General features: G+C 43.7%; 1 protein-coding gene across 1 annotated transcript in view; it reads left to right on the top strand.

The window, feature by feature from the left end:
* The first annotated feature begins 9,534 nt into the window (after positions 1 to 9,534).
* The window catches only part of LOC142579896 (venom metalloproteinase BumaMPs1-like), a 158,085-nt gene continuing 146,862 nt past the window's right edge, over positions 9,535 to 20,757 (top strand). Inside the window, exons 1-2 of the mRNA XM_075690568.1 lie at positions 9,535 to 9,607; positions 19,122 to 19,285. Coding sequence (XP_075546683.1) covers positions 9,547 to 9,607; positions 19,122 to 19,285 — 225 coding nt within the window. The 5' untranslated portion in view covers positions 9,535 to 9,546. The remainder of the gene's footprint in view (positions 9,608 to 19,121; positions 19,286 to 20,757) is intronic.

Genomic DNA, 20,757 nt, shown 5'->3' with positions numbered 1-20,757 from the left:
CAAAGCAGTGTTGGACGTGGTCAATTTCGTCAAAGTACGCCACACCGGTGCCTTTGCTGATGTGCCGGCGTTCATTGGTAAAATTTGTCAGTAGTACCTCTGTGCGACCGCCGATTAGGCATACGATACCTCGAGCGATGGCAATACCTTGATGGAACAGAAGTGCAGTTAGTTGTTCGGCTACACCGTCCTTGTCAAACAGTTCTCCGCAACTTACGGAGAAAAGACTGCATGATAGTGGTGGTATGCAGACGTCGTCGTCGGCGACACGTAACGATGTACGTCGGCGCTCTTCGTCTTGGCTCGTGTCTGTACTAGTTGACAAGGTTATCTCGCCGTCCCGTATGTTAACCACGGCGCCGTACTCCCGCAAGAAGTCCATTCCAAGGATGAGTGATCTGCAGCACTCTTTTAAAATCATAAAAGTGGCGACAAAAGCTGCATTTCCTATCTGGAGTCGTGCAGTACATTTTCCTGTAGGTACCATTATCTTGCCCCCGGCATTTCGAATATAAGGGCCCGTCCATTGCATTTTGACTTTCTTAAGCCGGCCTGCCAACTGCTCACTCATTATCGAATAGTCTGCACCAGTATCAACTAAAGCTGTCACGTCGTGCCCATCAATTGTTAAGAGTAGGTCGGCACTTACAAATTCGTCGGTGTCCCGTTTCTCCGGGTTGCTATGCTCGTTTCTCAGTAATAATGGGAGATTTTCGGCGGTTCGACGACTTGCAACCTTCCCCCCGGAGGTCGCTTATTTCAGTTTCTCCGCCGTGGGCTTGGAGAGCGGCCTCGTACCACGTCGGCGAAACTGCGACGGTTCGGCGAAGAATAACGTAATGGAGACGGCGAGCGCGACCGCAGATTAGCTGAGCTGCCTTGTTCCCGACTGGCACTGTCGTCGAAGCGTGGATGTCTCTCTGGACACTGGCACGGAGTGGCAGGTGATATTTCCTGGATGCCACCCTGGCGATGAGGGAAAAATGATAAATGTGACCTGGTTCGCCACAGTGAAAACACAATGGTCGGCGATCAGTAGTGCGCCATAAGTCGGTCCTGCGAAGCTGGGGTCGCCTGAAATGCTCCCTCTGTATCCAGGCAGCAATAGGTGGCCGCTGGTGGTACTGCTGTACCGGCATGGTAGAAAGCGGACGACGGACAGCATCTGTGTAGCTATATGCGCGTGGCTCGAAACGCGGCTCGGGACTCGGTTCAGGGAGTGGCTCAGGAGGTGCTAATGCTCGCCGAATTTCTTGGCGAACAACTTCAGCGACCGAAGCCACAGTAAACTCCTTCGGTGTCACAGTTTGCTTCGCAATCTCCTCGCGCACAATGTCTCTTATTAGTTGACGCAGCGAGGTCTCGTCTGTCACTGTGAGTACTGCGGCTCCTGCAGGCGCATCGTTAGTCAGGCGTTTGTATTGCGGACAACGCTGCTGGAGCGCCCGCTCGATTGCTGTGGCTTCCATAATGAATTCTTCCACTGGTGTAGGCGGGTTACGCACGAGACCAGCGAATAGCTGTTCTTTGACGCCGCGCATGAGATGGCTCAGCTTCTTCGAATCCGGCATGTAGGGATCCGCGCGGCGAGATAAACGAGACATGTGCTCGGCAAACATGGAGACACTTTCATTGGGCATCTGAATGCGCAACTCGAGAAGGCGTTGTGCATTATCTCGGCGATCAGTGCTTCCGAAGGTGGCAAGTAGCCCACGGCAGAAGTCGTCCCACGTTGTCAAATGTGCCTCGTGCTTTTGGAACCTCGTCCTTGCGCTACCTTCAAGAGCGAAGTACACATTGGAAAGCTTCTGGTCGTGCTAGAGAAGCGTGCTAGAGAAGAGGAAGCTTAAACTGAACGCTTGTTCTAATTGTCTAGATTAAATAACACTCTCCGCTCTTGTCTCAAGTGAGCCGTGACACTGGTGGACGTGCTGGGTATCGCATCATCGCCTAATGATAGGGACGACTCCTTAGATTAAGGGGTTTTACGTGCCAAAACCACTTTCTGATTATGAGGCACGCCGTAGTGGGAGACACCGGAAATTTCGACCACCTGGGGTTGTTTAACGTGCACCTAAATCTAAGTACACGGGTGTTTTCGCATTTCGCCCCCATCGAAATGCGGCCGCCGTGGCCGGGATTCGATCCCGCGACCTCGTGCTCAGCAGCCTAACACCATAGCCACTTAGCCACTGAGCAACCACATAGGGACGACTCCTGCGAGTAGCCCTGCGTCCAGCCCTTCAAGACTTCATCCACGCGTCGAGACACCTGTGCACCGCACAAGCCGCCGCCTGCAAGGTCTGTGCCCGGAGTTCGGTCTCTTGCAACGAACAACTTCGTCAGCGACCTCAACGACTCAGGAAATGGCGATTGCAAGTCCAACACAGGTGACTATCCAAAACAATCTAGTCCCCACAAGCTTCCACGGTGACACGTACGAAGACGCCGAAGACTGGCTGGACGATTACGAACGCGTAGCAAAGGTCACTCAGTGGCGTCGCGGCAATATGTACATTTACTACGTCCAGAGAAAAGCGATCACACGCTATTTTGCGTGCTATTATGCTATTCTGAGTATTAGCTACTGTGATTTTATTATTATTATTATGTAGTATTCTATTATACTGAGATATCATCCTATAGGCCTGTAAGATTATATACCCTTTATGTTTCACTAATAAAAGCCGGGAATTATAGATTGCGCACATGTTATACAACAATGTCCAGAAAATTATTTTTGCAGCCATCCAATTAAGCATAATGTTTCTCTACCTGAACGGCTTACATGATCAGGGTGAATTGACTCCGTATACTTAGAAACATAGTACTTTAAAAAAGTTATCGGATTGAAAGTGTTTTTTTCTTTGACTTCACGTTTGCCTAAGGAACGTTCGCCGAACTTAAAAAGCCATTTGTCGATGTGCAGCGGCAAGTTATCAGCCATATACGTACCTGCACACTATTACAGTGTCAGTCGTATGCGTTAGCTTCTTTTTATATTGATGAATTGGCCGCAGCCTACTCTAGACACTCAATGACTTTTCTGGAGCCCTTTAGAGGCAGGTGCACGGATTTTCACTATGCAGACTTGTTTGCGTAGTTTGCCATTTCTTAATGTAATATATATCATGAGGAAAACAAACGTGTGACAGATTGTCGGTTTCAGACGAGAAGGTCACTGATACAGGGGTGATATATTCGCCATAAAAGTCAATGACATCTCAGACGTCCATAGCTCTGAGAATGCAAGCTTGTGGAAAATACGGTTGTTCGACCAAGACGCCATAGCTACCATTCCCCCGGAGCACATTTCAATCAAATAGAAATCTGTTTAAACGATATGCATGGTCACCTTGTAGTGATGGCAACGAACGAGACAGTGGCAACAGTGTGAGTCACGAAGCTAAACCTTTATTGGCGGAACTTATGCACAGAAAAGCAAGTGGCAGAGCATAAGATTAGCGTTGAACACAGTCATGGGCCGAGAAAATTTGATGTATGGGTCGAGAGCTTTGTAGTAGTAACATTGTAGGAATTTACAAGAGAAAAACAGCCACCGGAAAAAAGAATATATAATATCGTACTCATGGCACTATGATCGAACCAAATTTTCTGCAGTGTAGGGATCTCTTTTGTCAAGGTGTTAATCCTAGCCACAATTTTATTGTGTCCTCCAGAAAAGAAAGAGGAAATTCACTTTATTTTCCAATAAAGAAGTCCGGAGAGCCTCAGGAAAGCGCCTCTCACAAAGAGCGTGACATGACCTAGCGGCATACAGACATAAGAGCAGTCTGTTTTAGAAAAACTGAAAAACATCATTAACAAACACAGACATTACTAGAATGAAATGAAACTGCATGAACAAGTAATTCAGTGTAGTTTGGCCGATGCAATCTTTCCATCGTAAACGCAAGAACAAAAATTAAACACGCATTGTTGAAAACTAAGATAAACTGGTGCTTTTGGATACACAGGATTCCTAATTAAAAAAAAAAGCTTATAACCTGACAACCAAGGGAGAGGAAAATGTCCTTGTCCCATCTGAAAATTTAGTACATCAGATTTAAACAGATTCACTGGGGCACTGTAATAAACATGCGCATTTAATTGGTTCTATAGTGCGGGTACACCATGGTCAAGGGTGGACCTGCGTGAAGGCGGCACTGATGTTTACTGGACCACGGCTTATATATGCCGTGCGGATGTAACTGCATGATGATAAGGAGTTATTGCCACCTCGTTCCAAACAATGCAGTTGCTAACATTCACACAGCCTGAGTGAGATAATCAGGTAAACTATAGATGCTTGTCAGTCTAGTGTTTCCCCTATGTATCCTTAATGTTTTCTTTCTTCCTTAATTCGTCTAAATCTAAATTGTAAGTTTGTCTATGCCTGTAAGACATCAAGTCCCCTCACGTCCTCCCTTTACCTCTCCCCCTTCCCGCCGCACGCCGGAGCAAATCGAAATCATTGCTCGTAAAGAGCAAATAGCTAACCTACAAAAACGGCTAGCTCTTGCATCTTTTATCATCTTTCCTGTTCTTCCACCAGTACTATAAACAACTCTTAACTGCTTACAGGTAAATGGTTTCATTCTCTTTAAATAAGATAATAAGAACACCACAACATGTTCAGATATATGCTATTACGTCATAAAGCCACAGTAAGAACATATCATTTGAAGTTATTTTGTACAAGACCAATTCATAACCAATTCCAAACTCGAGTCCTATAGTAAAGAAAGGATTACTAAGCATGTTAGTTTTACATAAGGTTTCTTTCACTTGGAATGCGTAATCAACTCTCACGGACAGGTATTCAGGCGTTCGTAAGTACTTCATGCGATCGATGCCTGTTCTTGATTGAAAAATATCATGGAACTGTTGTAATGTATAAAAATATACGTCATTTTTGCATTATTCTCCACCCACCTTTCTACGTTACCTATATGCCTTCTCATTTCATTAGGATGTGCTAAGCTGTCTCTGGCTGCCTCTTGCAGCAGAGACAGGCTGGTTTTGTCAGACACAACCGACACAACCTTACCTGCGAGGGCGCCTCTTGCGGCACTACGAGCATGTTATGAGTGCAGCAGCAGCAGTGGTCTCAGTGTCAATATTGAGAGTCCAGCCGCACACCTTGCTTTCATTCGCTCTGGATCATTATGCTTCAGATGAGAAGCGAGGCTCTCGGTTCTCATCTAAAATGTAATGGTATTGCTAAGTTATTGTAATGTTAATGTAAAGTGTAACGTGTACGTATCTGAGCCACTAAGCCAGCTTTGTGAGGTTCGACACTTTCAACAGCAATTCTTCAGGTACGAAGCTTTTTGGTTGCACACTATCTTAGAGAAACGGTCCGAACTCAGGACTCAGCTGATTCGCTGAAGCAGTAAGCTACGCGCTCACTTTTTTTCTTGGATTTGTTCAGCTTACACACGAGTTCTTCCAGGAGTTACCTCTAGTACATTTCTTTCTCACTCCGTTGTAGCTTATTGATGCGAAAACAATAAATTGCCCTTTGAGTGTAAATGCCTTCGTCCGATGCAGAGAAGCGGCGCCTAAATTCACATCGCCTGCGACGCCACGTCTCATGTGCGCCTCCGCAGAGCAGAGCGGCCAAAAGGAAACAATAGCCTCAGCGCTTGAGCGCCAGATGTTGGCGCACCAAGCCTGCGTTGTCCGCGCAAGCTGTCGCCGTCATTTTACCTTCACCTTGGTAATTACTATAAAGAAATCGATAAATAAGGAACAAATTCAAAAGATTGAAGCAGTAAGTTTCGAACGTATGAGCCTTCGCTCAGAAGTCGCGTGTCCTACCTACTGAGCTAAACCTGCGCCTCCAAGATACCACGCCTGTGCACTTTCCTTTATAGCATCATGCTATTTGCACGGAAACTTCCGTTGCCATGCCCGGCGGGACGAAAGTGGTGCCGTCAAAATCACAGCCGTTTGCTCAGGAGCGTCGCTATTAGACCTTATGGCAGTCGTGCAAGGTAGCATGACGTCAGGAATCGATGTGGACCGGTTTTGTGCGGTCTAGGAGGCGTTGTCGAACTGTCTCAACACGCTCGCTTGCCCGCGAGGAGTACGTAGCTCGATGTCCCGGTCAGAGGCATTGAATTGGACAATAACGTTTCCGCATTCGGAATTGATGAGAAATGCTTACGTGTCCTCAGAATTCTGAGTTTGGGAGGTAAGGCATCAGGTGCGCAGTAGTGATGTAAGTAAATTCAAACGCTAACACTGGTGAAAGGCACTCTACCACCCAGTTTTCGCTGAGGTCAGTCCATACGCTTCTGCTGATTTCTCAGAACTGCCATTACGAATGTATGATTGTTTTGCATCATTTAGAAACAGGTAATCATGCTCAGAGACGAGTAATTAAGCCGTGTCAATGCCACAGAAATTCATACTCATAGTCAAGGAATATAAATACTTCGGCGTATGCATAACCAAAGGAAAGACTTACTCGAGGATCCACCGAGATGATCTGAAAGTAAAGGGGAATCAGCACGTAGCAATAATGAAACAGAGAACACTCTGGGGCAAGAATAAGTATAAGGTGGTGTGTTCAGCATGGAAAAGAATAATGGGGTCAGGGTTAAGGTACGTAACTGTCCTTATGTTCTTAAAAGCAGATAATTTTACGTGGTTGGAAGTTCTTCAAAGTTAGGCACGGCGGTTGGCTTTGGGAACCCATGGTAAAAATAAAGATGAGCCAGTGCAGGGCGATATAGCTGTGGCCTCTTTTGAAATCAGACAATCGAAATGCATAATTAGTTTTCGAGACCGAGGAGCATTTCTACCTCAGAAAAGTGGGCACATAAAGCAGGAAGACATTGAGAAAATTGGCAACCAAGTGCGTGGTAACTGAAATTTTAAATAGAGAAGCAAAAGTCACTAATACGAAAGTGAGAGAAGGAGCGATCGTAAATTGAATGCAAAGATAGAAAACAAGAGAGCCCATGAAAATTTACAAGAATGGGAAGAATATGTACACTAATACAAACGGCAATGCTTTGCTATTTGAGACTATAGCTAGTCACGTAACGACAAAAGAATACTCGGAGAAAATATTCCCAAGATGAAGCAGGTGTATGCTGCAGCTAAAATCCTGAGACCAGTCAGGACATATTTATAGAGTGCGAAAGCATTACCTGAGTGAAACCTGTGTATAATGTACACTTTCCAGAAGCGCTGAGCTTTTGAGCTGACGGTAATGTCAGCCGCTCAGTAGTCGAGATAAGCCAGAAACCTTCAAAGTATTTGTGGAAAAAAAAAGCACGGATGAGAGTCATACGACCGAATAAGTTACATACGTAGGAAGCGGTAGAACTTGGAGACGTTTTAAAAAAAAGAAAGAGATTAAAGATATGTGCACAAAAATTCTAGAATGAAAAGCATTCACAACTTACCTGTGAAACACAATCCGGCTAGGGGACTATTTGTCAGCTCCCCATTTGACAGGAAATTGCAATTTATTATTATTATTATTATTATTATTATTATTATTATTATTATTATTATTATTATTATTATTATTATTATTATTATTATTATCATCATCATCATCATCATCATCATCATCATCATCATCATCATCATCATCATCATCATCATCATCATCGGGGCTAGGTCTAACAGCAATCAATACCAAAGTTAGCGGACGGATTGATAGCTGTCGCCAAGTGGTAGCGTGACACGAGCGTAATGCAGCGGTTGTGGGTTTTGTTCCCACTGGCCGAATGGTTTGTTTTCAACAACTTTAGTTTCTTTTTCTTCACTATTTCTTGCATTGAGATTTGAGCTACAGCCAATTTTTCGGACGCCGTCGTTGGTTTCATGGCCTGTTTGCGTTATATGGTCCTTATTAACAACAAATTTTCCCTTCTGTTTTCCTTCTGTTCTCGTTCGTATATATATATATATATATATATATATATATATATATATATATATATATATATATATATATATATATATATATATATATATATATATATGTCACAACTGCTGTACAAAGCGGCTCGTCTCCAATAACATCGCCAGCCGATGTGAGGTAAGCCAATGACTATGTCTATTTCGTTAGCAATCATAGGCTGCATTGTTCGCCGTGCTGTCATTTTAGGGGAAGAATCGTAGTTTGATACAAATTTCCAAGCACTGTCACTAGCCGCCGGCTCACGCTTAGATTGAGCGTTGCTCTTTCTTCATAATTATGTAGCTGATACCACTAGACATCGCTGTCCTGTAGCCACCTGGTGAAGGTCGTTTGTGCTGCTGCGAAAGATTTATCAGATAATCCCAATCCGTGTGTGCACATAAAAAGTCCAACAATGTTGCTAGAGGGTTTGCCAATTGCAGCAGTTTTGAGATATCTAAAGAACTTCAACAGATGAGCTTTAAGAGCATCTACATAAATGGAACAATGTTCTTTCCATAATGATACCCGACTCTAGAACAGTAACACCAATTGTAAGTTCAGCAGGCAGCTTTATAAGTAGTTTCCATATTACTGATACAATCGACTGAGCTTTTCAGAAAATTATTCAAGGTATACTTTCGTTCGTTGAATACATGAGCCCTAAGTCGCATCATTGGTTGTGAATGTAACTTCCTTACGTCCTCTGCCACCGCATTACATATATCGTTAACGCGTTCCAATAAAATGCTCCTTCAAGTAGACATAAAAGATATGCACGCAATCTGTATTCACCATGAGTGATCGCAGCCGCAAGAGAAGATCAGCGACCCATCTCGGTGAAAATATTCTAGTAGGTTAGCCCAAATATTAGTGGGGCTGAATCTGGTGCTTGGAGTCCAGACCAAAGTGGACCATATATTTAGTAGCTGTGATATCTGACTGAAATGGAAAATGCGTTCCTTCAATAAGTCTTCAAGCATAACAGTTCATTTCTTTCAATATGCTTGACATACTACATTCTTAGCATATATTATAGGATTAGTGAGCGTAATGCTGCAGAGGTTCCTGAAATCCGAATGTATTGGGGAAGTTAAGGCTCTGCTAAACCTCACTGTGGTTGCATCTGCGCGATAAAATGTTGTACGCGCTCAGTACAAACGAACAAAATAAATACCGTAAACTGTTTTATAGGACCTTAAATTAAGCTTGAATGTTAAAAGAGGAAAAGCATAAGTGATATGCCCTTCGTGTTTATTTGAAAGAGTGAGCGATTTTGTTTCGATAGAATATTAATACACCGTGTAGAATATGTTGATGAGCTTCATGATTAGCAGAAGTCGGTAACTGTATTGCTCCTATCGTGGTCCACATATTTTTTTGTTTGCCGAACTAATATTTCTTTAGTATGCAATGTCAACACATGCAGCTGCTGGCATTAGCTCTTGTCCCCTCAACTACACTGAAATAACGGTCATGTGAACTCGACAAACGTGCATTGACACTTTGGTGCTCTATTGTGGTAAAGTGCACTAAAGGAAAAATATATGTGCTGCTCCCTATAAAACTACGTGTTAGAAATATTCTTCTAGAATGATCGACAAATTTTTATACTCAGGATGGGGCAGAATACCTACTGCGGTTTCTTCCTCTTCTTCACGTTCGCCTACGCAATAGAAGGTAATCGCCCAGAGAGAATTATTATTTCTAGCATTTTCGTGTTGTTAAGCTATTATTGTTGCGTACTTTACGTGCGAGATAAAAATGTTGATATCGCGCATGTTCGCGCCTTTTAAGAAAATTTCAAAATGTGTTGAATTCACATAATGCTTTACTTATCATAACTTATTTTCTAAGGCTATTAGGAAAGACCGAATTTGGTACTTAATGTAAAATAAATTCATATTTTGTCAGTCATTTCCATAATAACAGACTAATGAACACGTTGGATAGATATTAAGGTGCCTTATAAGGAGGCATTCACAAAATTTTTCTTGCTCTTTGGCTTTTTAACTCGAGTAAATGAGATTGGGTTTATGCTGGTACACGTTACTAGAATTTGTGCCACTAGGATAGTTTGGAACGTTCCTACATTTATGGAAGTGAGCGCATAGTATTCGAGAAATATAGAACATTTTAATGTATACCTAGTAATCCTGCTAACGTTGGCAAGCTGGTAAAGAAACTGATGTTTCATATAGTATAAGACCTACGGTGTTCGATCATCAGTCCACTTCGGCCAACAAGAATGTCTTTATGTAATATTTACTTCGTTGCTTAAAAAAGATCGATTGATCAATTTCGTACGTTTGAATAAGGAAGTGACTTGCAATTTAAAAGCTTCTCTGCAGTTCGAAAGCATCTGAAAAGCTGTTTTAGGCACTCTACGTCCTACGCAGCAGTTTTGCCACGTATTTCTCTCCCGCGCAACAGACAAAAACTGATGCGGCCCCGCATCGCGACAATAATAGCACGCAATTTGAATCAAATATTCTAACTCGACTCATTCTCGGACTGGGCAACCACCTGGGTAATCGCGTAGGGAAGCACTTAAAAGAAGTTCGCCTGAAGCTATATTTAGAGCCTAAATGCGAGGAAATGCTATGCTTATAGCTGACGAATTTGTCAGCGCCTATTAGGTCGTCGTCTATTCGTCCATGTCCAAGCGCTGTTTACTTCTATCCTAATGATGTAGAAACCAGCCCATTCAAGCACACCCCTTTCGTTCATCAATCTATGTAACAGCATGAGGTCGAACAGTTGGTTGAAATATTTAGTGCGACATACTTAATCAGTGGCTTGTTTAAATTTTCTATTAGAACGCCAACAATGCAATCCCATAATTCATATAAACAGCCACGCAGGTTATCAGGATACCTGTATTTTGTGAAGGAGGTGTACTTAAGCGCTAAATGAATACCTTCTTGTAGCAACAACCCAAATGTCTGCACAATGCTAAGAACAACGGCCTATAATTTATCTTTAACAAGTGCCACGTCATACTCTCTTCTATAAAAGCGGTCATACGGATGTCATTGCAAAGGTAAAGAAAAGGGCCCTCACCCTTGATACCACTGCATAGCAAGTTCTTTGGTAACTGTAATGTGAAGGTAATATTTTCATAGAAGCATTTCAAGGTTAATCGTTTCATTGACAATACTCTCCTAAAGATTGATAAATCGAGACTGCTTATCTTGTGTACTCTTGCAGCGCCACAGTTGAATTTCTTAACTATTCATAACCTGTACGCGCTTTTTTTGTGACCGATCAAAAGATGGAGACGTCCTTGTCTACATGGAGGCCGTCATGTATAAGAGACACTTTTTTTCTTTGAAGACTGCAAGTTCTTGCCCTTTAAGAGCGAAGTCTACATTTATTAAGTGCAGATTAAGGGTAGTCGACACAAATAAATTTATTTGAGAATTGCAGCCTTTATTTTCTGCATTTTATAGCACTTAGTAGTTCCAATAAATTCTGAAGATATATAATTACTGGTAGCTTGTGTTCTTTCTATCTTATACCGGTGAATACGAATGACGAAGCAATATTTTACATTTAAATTGTCATTACGTTGCCTATTTTTGCTTGGGAAATGAAATCTTGCTCAATGGTTCCATTTCAATTTTGATTTCAGGGCTGAAGGTCCGTAAGCTTTATATAGTACTTAGTTATCATTAGGCTTGACAAAATGTGTGCGTTTGTATAAGTATTTCACAATCGGAGCACCAGGTGGTTTTCGAAGCCTCTCTTTAGAGTCCTTTCAAGCGAGGTGTAATAACAGTTTTGGTGTTAATTTTGATACTTCGAAATCGCCACGGCGAAGATCGCGAAAATACAGTGTTGGCAGCTGCGTTTTTGTGAATCTGCGTGCTGCCTCACAGCCGCTGTATTCTGGGTCGACGCCTCTACTTGGCAGCGCCAAATCAGGGCCTCCGAGATTGAACCTACGTGCCCTTCGCTTATTTTACTAGTGTACTTTTGGAGCCTACATGTGAAAGCATCATAGTGGTGGGTTCGACAATTGCAGGCGTCCTGAGCTGCTTTTTTCGTGGGCTGCCACAGTGCAGCGAAATTCGTGACCTTTAGCTTGTCTTTGCAGTTTAGATTGCAGTGGGTGCCGCGAACACGCAGAGTGTTTTAGTTTCATTATATGGAACCTCAGGTGAATGATTGCCTTAGCCGTCCCCGTGGGCTTCTATATAAAGTATAAGTGTGATGAGACCCTATCTCACCCTACGCGCCGCACGCTGTTGGTGCGAGCAAATGATTGCGACAGTAAGCCCAGAGGAAGGGTGGTTTGATGTGCGCCAAGTCCGCGTTGTCACGTGATCAAGTGTGCACAAACCTGAGAGGACAGAGGGTTAGCACGCGGTAATGTGATCACGCGCGCATTAGGGGTGGCGTATGAGTGTGCAACTCACCTGCTAACGGGGCCCTGGCTGTGCATGGCCTGTCCACACTGCGGACCCACACCCCGTCGGCACCCTATTCTTGGAAGTAACAAGCAGCCGGTACAAAGGCGGGAAAATAGGGCATGTCTGGTGGCTGCAAGTCCAGGTCCTCCCTATCCACCAATCGCTAGAGATCGTGTGGGCTTAAGTATCGGGGACGCGTTCAAAACAGAGGCATCAGAAGCATTCACTCTCCTTTGCGTTCGCTCTTAATCACGCCAACGTAGTGACAGCGCCTGTACCCCATTGCAGAGTGAGATCGCTTTGATTTTGCTTCTTTTGCGTGTTACAGGAGGTTTGTTGCATTATTTAGCACCCAAATGTTTACTGCGGTTTATAGGGTTTTGTAAGATTACCAGCTCTACTTCGCGTAGTTGTCATTTCGATTCCTATCATTGCTTTGATATTTGAACAATATATTTTTTTTTCTCGGACCCTTGCGTCGCATCTTCTTGCGACACTCTTTGCTACGGAAGCTTGTGCGCTAGATTACGAGTTTACAGGGACAGTGTTATTTTTTTAGTAAATTCCAGTGTACTTACTTCACCAAGAAGCGACACTCAAATGTGCCAATTTTTTGTCAACTTTTACACACAAACGCAGAATACAGATCTTAGAAGCATGCTCTCGTGTCCATGATTTCAATTCACACCGCCATGGAAACAGTGCGGCGAAATGTGGTCACATAGCCTAATTGAGCTGATCAGGTTTTACTTCATCAATTGGAGTCGAGCATTTTGTCTATTTCTCTGTTAGGAAGGAAACAGCGTTTGGAAGAGACTAAGTTAAGACAACAGACAAGACCCTGAGCTAACAAACACCGGTTTATTACGGGGAATGCAATACATCTCAAAGTACAGGCTCAACGCAGAAGACCAAAAACCCGGTATATGCGCCGGCAAAAGAATGAAATCATCACATCACGTGTGTTGTCAAGCAGGCTGTCACGCTTTAGAGAAATTGTTAATCGCACAGCTATGCAGAGAAATAGTACGCACACTGACGCAAGAGTTTCCAAGAGATTGGATAAAAAAGGCTTCGCAAATCTCGCGCGCTCTTTGCGCTGTATATCTCGGTAATAATGTGCAATTTTCAAGTAGGTTTGCAGCCGCATTCTTTGCATTGCTGGGCTAAGTGACTCTATATCGGCCTATTGAGTGACTATATGCATGTTCTCTAAGCCAGTCATTTAAGCATCGGCCTGTTTGGCCAATGCAGCAGAGTTTGCAGTTGAGCGGCGCCTTGAAAACAACTGCATGTGCGCAGTGAACGTAAGGTGTTCTGTGTTTTTTTTTTCAATGATTACTTTCATGGGACCTTCCTTGTTGACTGGCACGTATGATACCTGCGTCATCATGCGTCCGAGCGCCTTTTCTGGATACCGTCACACTGAGTGCTCGAAGCAAGTGGGCACCTTCTCGGTTGACATGAAATACCTATTTTATTCTTTGCTCCACAAACTATTGTGGGATGAAGTTAGCCAATGTATTCATAGGCATGGGACCGTTAAGTTCCAGAATACATGTGGAATGACTCTTGACAGGTTTTTAGAGCCCCTTAGGTTTCACCTCGAATCTACCTTCGTAAACTACAATGGTGCCATTTTCATCTAGCGGGATGGCGTTGTGAATTGGTTCCGGTACCGCTGCACTTCTGAGGGACATTTTACCTTTTGACAAGTTTTGACAAAAAGCCTCCTGGGTAGCTCTCTTGCGACCAGTGTAACTAAAGTTATCCGCTTTGTGGATGATGTCTTGGTGCTTCATAGAACCTACAAAACAGGCCAATTACGAGTGAAAAAAAAAACTTAGACGTATTTCGACATTAGCGACATATCGCTAATGAAGCTATAGCTTCATTACTGGTACCAACGATCGAGCATCCCAATGACAAGATGCGGTTTTTAGACCTCGAGCTACTGCTAGAAATTTATCACGTGTGTTGAACGTACAATCCTCGCCCGAAGAGAACTATTCTCCTCTTTACGTCTGCGCACTTAAATTTAGTTAAAAGTCTTGCAGTTTCCTGCCTCAGACCAGTCCTGACCTGTTCGTGCCACAACCGATTGGCTGGTAGCATTATACACCAAGTGCATCGGATTACTCAAGCTGGATATTCTAGGGCAAAGGCGCTTATTGACCCCAAGGATTTTAGTGACCCAGACCAGAAGAAGCGCTTGACCTGACGCAGAGGACAAAGTATGTCATTGCAAAAAGATGGATAGGTAGGCTAGTTGATAATGCATTATAATAAGGCGACTATTAAAATACAAAGGACGTAGAAGAAGAAATACACACCACGCTAACAAGTGATATTTATTGCGCATATGGAAAACTACATATCCAGAAAACGGACGCGTCGTGCATGTGACGACGAGGTACAAAAAACAGCCCGTGTGAGCATCGATTGATAAAATACAATGCTTTATCATGTAATAATGAGGATGGTTGGCTTAAACAAAGGGCAGCGTTTTTGGTGATATGATAGGCTACCGAGATTTCTCGCGTGGTTTTGTTAGGGTGACGGAACAAAATGACTGTGTTTTCGAAGATGTGTTTACAAGGACAAGATTTACTATGTAAAGCAAAATTAGAGGATGGCGCGCCGCTTAATGATTTTCTGTGCTCTGTGAGGGGTATGTTGGCACACCTTCCTCTTTGGCCAATGTACATGTGACCACAGCTTAGGGGAATTTTGTATACTGCACTTGAGACACAGTCGACACAACAATTATTATTGTTCCGGCTGCACCTTCTATCACCCAACGACGTGACCTGTGTCCTCCTGTCCACAGTGCAGCAAATGCGACTAAGCCTGTGTGGTTCACAAAAAGTCACTGCAATGTCATAACGCTTTGCCACATCTTAGCCCGTGTGAAATGATGTGTGTTTTACACGCATGAAAGCCTCTGGCTGTCCTGACAGATTACTCATCTTAGCGCTGAGGCAATCCGAGGAAACGAAGGAAACCTAAAAGCGAAGCTGTAGTCACCGAACAGCAGTACCCAAAAAAAGCACCGTCAGGTCGCGGTCATTCCGTACATAGATCAAATCGCCATTGAACTAAAAAATCTGTGAGCGGCACGGTGTACATGTAATTTTCTCTGCCTCACACATGCCTTGTTCAACATCAATGAGAAACACCCTTATCAAGAAAAAAAAACCCAATGTCAAGTCAAGCACCGTAACCATTACGTGGATGGTCTGCAGGGGGTTGTGGGGCGGGGCGCCATAACGTAAACCTATATCGAACTTTTCTATTCCAATTGCGCAATCAGCCCTCCGCGATTGGTCAAAGGCATTTGCCTGTCTGTCATGTGACGTCAGGAAAACCGCGATAGCTCCCCGTCTGATGTGACGTGCAACACTGATTATGCATGATTGGACCAAACAAAAGAAATAGTTATTTCTCACTAGAAGCCTTTTCGCCATCAGCTCTCGGCTATTGGACAAACGTTTTCTGGCTGCACCCATTTGACCTGTCTGTGACGAAACGTCACAAAAGCGCAAAAACTCACCGCGTCAATGTGACGCGTACGTGTTAAATATCTTTATTTTTGCAAGTGCAAGTGCAAGTGCTTTATTTTTCTTCGCATAATCATAGTTATACAGATATCTGGACCGATAGCCAGGGAAGGCTAGTTTGTGGTCCAGTGACAAAGTGCAAAAGACTGGTCAGACGCAGATTTTACTAGCACAGTACTCGGGAAAACGTCACGAGTTATACAAACAAGAAACATCCTGAAAACAACATGCCGAACAAAAGTTCTTTTTCTGAATAGCCGCAGGCTGCCCGGTTTCTAAACGAATAAAAGATGGCTGCCGCCGATCGCTCAGGCACTGCCTGGTCGCACCGGCCGGAGAGTATGGGTCTATTCGCATATAACAAAACTTTCTGCTTGGTCGTGTAACGTTTTCGAGCACTTTCGGCACGTTTGCACCCTCGCTCTGCCAACTATTGCTTACTGCGGATTCGTTTTAGGGGCATTCTTAACCTCCGTTGCACGCCACCACGATTTTCGAACAGCCACCGCAAGCTACGTAAGGGATAGCTGACCAGTAGTTGACGCTGGCACCATCCTCTTCATCCAGTTATTTATTTTCAATGTGCTTCCTCGGCCCCATCGAAACGGCCTCCAATTGAGCGTGCTCCTCGCCTCTTGGCAGGCAAATTACAAACGAAAAACCGCTTAATGTTGACAATAACGAGAAGAAAGGGGGCCAACTGACGGGCCTGATTTTCAATAATCATATCATGGAGCCAAAGACAAAACACCAAGGAAAACATAGGAGGAATTCCTTGTACTTAATAATTGAATTAAAAATGATAGATTAATGGTAATGGAAGTCGATGAATTTGGACAATTTGCCGAAGGTGGGGAATGATCCCACGCCTTCACATTACGTGTGCGATGCACGCACTGTGCGAAGGTACATGCGTGCCAAGGCGTGCCATGTCATGCGTACCATGCCATGAGTGCGAAGGCATATGCGTGCCAGTTGTTCTGCAGCGTAAAACAAAACATGCGCGCTGCATTTTACTATCTCTTTTCTTCGTCGCATAGATTGTGGGTATACAGTGCCACTGATGGTGTTGTATATGTGCCCGGTACCTTGATTTAAACCAAGAATAAGTGATTCCGACCAGTGGTCCATGTCGCAGGAAATATATACCGTGGAGGCCCAGCTTGAATAATTTGTACAAAATTTAAAGGTCATAGAAGAAGATAATTTAGGGATTTATCTATCTAAACGAACTAGGGTTCCTCTACATGCACCTAAAACTTAGCACGCGTTGTTTTTTCAGGTCGTCTCCGCGAAAGGCGACTTCCACGGCCGATAGCGAAGAAGCACATATGCAGCTATTGGTTGCTCCACTCAAATTAATGAGCTTCATATATAGTGGCCATTTTCATTGCATTTCTATACACTAAAGTGAAGGAAAAATTAGGGTGTGTAAAATAGCTGATAAAAATTCACCAAGTTCAATATTTATTTTGTCCATACAATATATCGCCACACACAATCCTGTCCTAAAGTTCTATGAAGCTTATTGGAAAATAAATTATTTTGTCGTTATTTCTATATTCAGTCAATTTTTAACCTGCTTCCAGCCCGTGTGCTCCAACTTCTGAAGACGCATAAAATCAAAATTGAGTTGAAGTACTATCAAGTGCACCTTTCTTTTTCTTTTGTGTTCGCTAGAATAAACATTCAAAATGCATGATGGGCCTTAGGGTGTAATTCTCAGTAAAGGAAGTGTTCCAATATATGTCTTTTAAGGCGAAAGACTTAGATTTCTATGTTTCAATGTCGCGCTGTGAGATACAGAAAAATGGTCACTACCAGGAAAGTGAAATAGCAGCGCCGCGGGAGGGTTCTGAGAAAGGGCCACGAAGCGCAGTCGGAGAGTTGAGGGCATGTCAGTGGCGGCCGGGCAAGACAAAGGGGAACGTTGGCTCTGGGGAGAAGGACGGAAATGTGAGCGGTGGTGCAGGAGGGAGTTGAGGAAAGGGACAACCGCGTGGTGGGGAGGACAAAAATCTCAACGGCGGCGCCCGTAGAACGCTCTGGGAACGACGGCAGCGCGCTCACCTGCCATGTATACGTCACCGCTTGGGCTCAGAACTTCATTCTAGATCGCTATGGATGACCACGCCCCAGGTCCTTGTCGCGGGCGGGAAAGACCGAGAAAGTGCGCCGCGGCAGAGTAGTCTCGAAATGGTGAAGATCAGCTAGAAATGACGCTCGTCGTAACCGCCATCGCGAGGAAGCGCCATGGATGAAGCAGCGCGACAAGAGCGACATTCGACCCTAATGCGACGCAGACGTTCTGTAAATGCACAGTTGGTTTAGAGAGGCCGCTCCCTCAGACTACGTCCGAATACGCTTCTGCCTTACCATTCCTATAATGTTCTGAGCATCCCCCGTAATTTTTTTCCAGTTTCTGACTGTGTAATTGTCGCTATTTCCTTTTGCGGCAGAAATATGCCTATTTTCATTGATTCTGTTGTTGTGTCGTTACATGATAGACATATGGCTGCTCCCGTCATGTCTTTTTTTTAGGTGAGATAACGCTAAGTGGCAATTCCTAAATGTGCCACCTACCGCGCAGATCAACGCAGATATTGATGTCTAGTTACAAGAAGCGCTTTGGAATGTCCTTCATGTAAAACTTCTCTTAAGTGAGCCATGGAAGTGTATGCGACTGCCCTCTGGCGCTGATGCAACGTTTAATATCGCCAGAATTCATACCACTCCATGGTCGTTGCTTCTATTCAGCGCGTCTGCAGCTATAGAAAGTAATTTTCTAATAAGTAGGCACTATTCATTAGCAATTGTATTGCTAGTTTAGAGCTTTTCCTTCCGCTGGAAAATTTCGGAACATGCTTATTGCGCAACAGTCGTACTTATTGAAGATGCTATTAATGCTTTGATTAATACTCTATTTTCCGGATGAAAGATATTCTCATGTTGATTACGGTAAAGCCTAAAACACTCCACACAAGTATCTGAGAAAGCTTCTATTGTGCTGAATTTGCCATAAAAAATTACGCATTGTACCAAGTATTGATTGCAGTGCATGGTATTTGTGTGCTGATCATGTGCTTGTGATGTGGCATCTTTGAGTACAGCTTTTTGTGGCCTATCCATTAAAACAGTGTTTTCGTGCTCATAAACGGTCGTTTTACTCCGTATGTGAGCTTTCACTAGCGACATACAGCATAGAAAATTTTCTTTCAGCGACTAGAATCGTTTATCCGAGAATGCTGGAAAGCCGATCTGACGACGGCATCAAAGTTTTGAAGATAAACGACGATATGACGCTCAACTTGCGAAAAGCCTCTGTCTTCTCCGAAGAATTTCTAATTCACACAACTAAGGACGGTCAACCGATTGCGTACCACGTAAGTACATTTTACAAGGATATACGTGCGCGAGGTTCAGTTATGAAGCACGCTTACTTCATGTGTTTGGATAACGTTACCTCACGCACATAACAGCTGTGTTTCGAATCTGCTCAAAGGAATCATTAGGTGACATTGAAAATACAAACAGAATGGGTATTAAGTCCCATTCGCAAAAAAAATACCCAATAAAATTTTAGACGATGCGGGTGTATACTTGCCCTTTCTGCGTTTGCTGAGCACGTCGAAGACCTTCTGTTTACCAAGACGGGAAACAAAGATTTCTGAATACCTCTAGGATAACGCGAGAGTATTGCACGAAGAAAGAATTTAAGGTGGTTTTTGAACTGTGCTAGCCATGGCGTTTCTCCGTGAAGCACGCTACCTCTTTTTTGGGTGCACCATCGCGTTTAGGCACATTCCCCATAGCCGGTTCTTGAATTTGTTCAACACCAACATAGTTGAGGAAATGAAGGCGAAGCTTGCGTTTCCTTTTGCAGAAAGACTCACACATTTATAAATCTCCAGAAATATACATAACACACCATTAACATACAAACTAAACGCACTTACTATAAATTCCTAATTTAGTCCTCAAGCTATGTAATACGTCACCACAAATGATGGCGTCGGGCAAGTTCCATGGCTGAAGTGACCGAGGCGTCGATTGCCCGTTGCGGCTGAAGTATTCCAACCGCACACGGGTGGTGAGGCGATGCGGTAGGACTGGTTCTTTGCGAGGGGCACCGGGAATGAAAGCCAAGTGCAGAAAGGCTACGTTCAGTGCTGCAAAAGGCGCCTGAGATGGTTAAAACGTTGAGCCTTAGCATCCGGGGCACCAGTCTTGTACGGGAACCAAGGGCCTGTAAGGCTGGTGCTTCTGCCGCTGCTGCCTTACCCTCCCCGCTTCGACTTTCGCAACGGCGACTCTCCCCTGGTCTACGCTCGCATCTTGACACTCTCCGGTGATTCTTTTTTTTGAACCCACGTTCTTTTTGTAGTTGCGCTATCACATGCGTGCCTGCGTCGAATTCAGCTTTGTAGAGTTTCGTTATCGGCGCTAGCACGTGCACCTCGTCACAACCACTCATAACATGCACCTCATTGCCAAACAGAATTTTGCTTTTATTACGCTTGTCCAGAACTTATAACGAAAATTGCTGCGCGCATGGGCACAATTAATATTAACGATTTGCTTCGCACAATAAATAGGAATTCTAATTGTCGGTGGTACTGTCATGGCATTCTATATAAATATGTGCAATATTGTTTTACTACACTCGTAGAGTGGAAAACATGTTTTCCTCAGTTCCCTGACTGCTCAACTTGTGGGAGTTTTAGAACGCGAGAAGCTTACTCCTGCTGTGCAAATAATATTTGCAGTGTGTTTAGTTCCTTTTAAGCAGTTTTTGTGACTATGCTAGAAGTGCCGATATTAGATAAATTTCAGTGACCTTCCACTCTGTGAAGAA

This window comes from Dermacentor variabilis, chromosome 4, assembly GCF_050947875.1.
Source record: "Dermacentor variabilis isolate Ectoservices chromosome 4, ASM5094787v1, whole genome shotgun sequence".
Taxonomy (NCBI): Eukaryota; Metazoa; Arthropoda; class Arachnida; order Ixodida; family Ixodidae; genus Dermacentor; species Dermacentor variabilis.
Note: the sequence above shows the minus strand (reverse complement) of the source record. Positions and strands in the feature narration are given on the sequence as shown.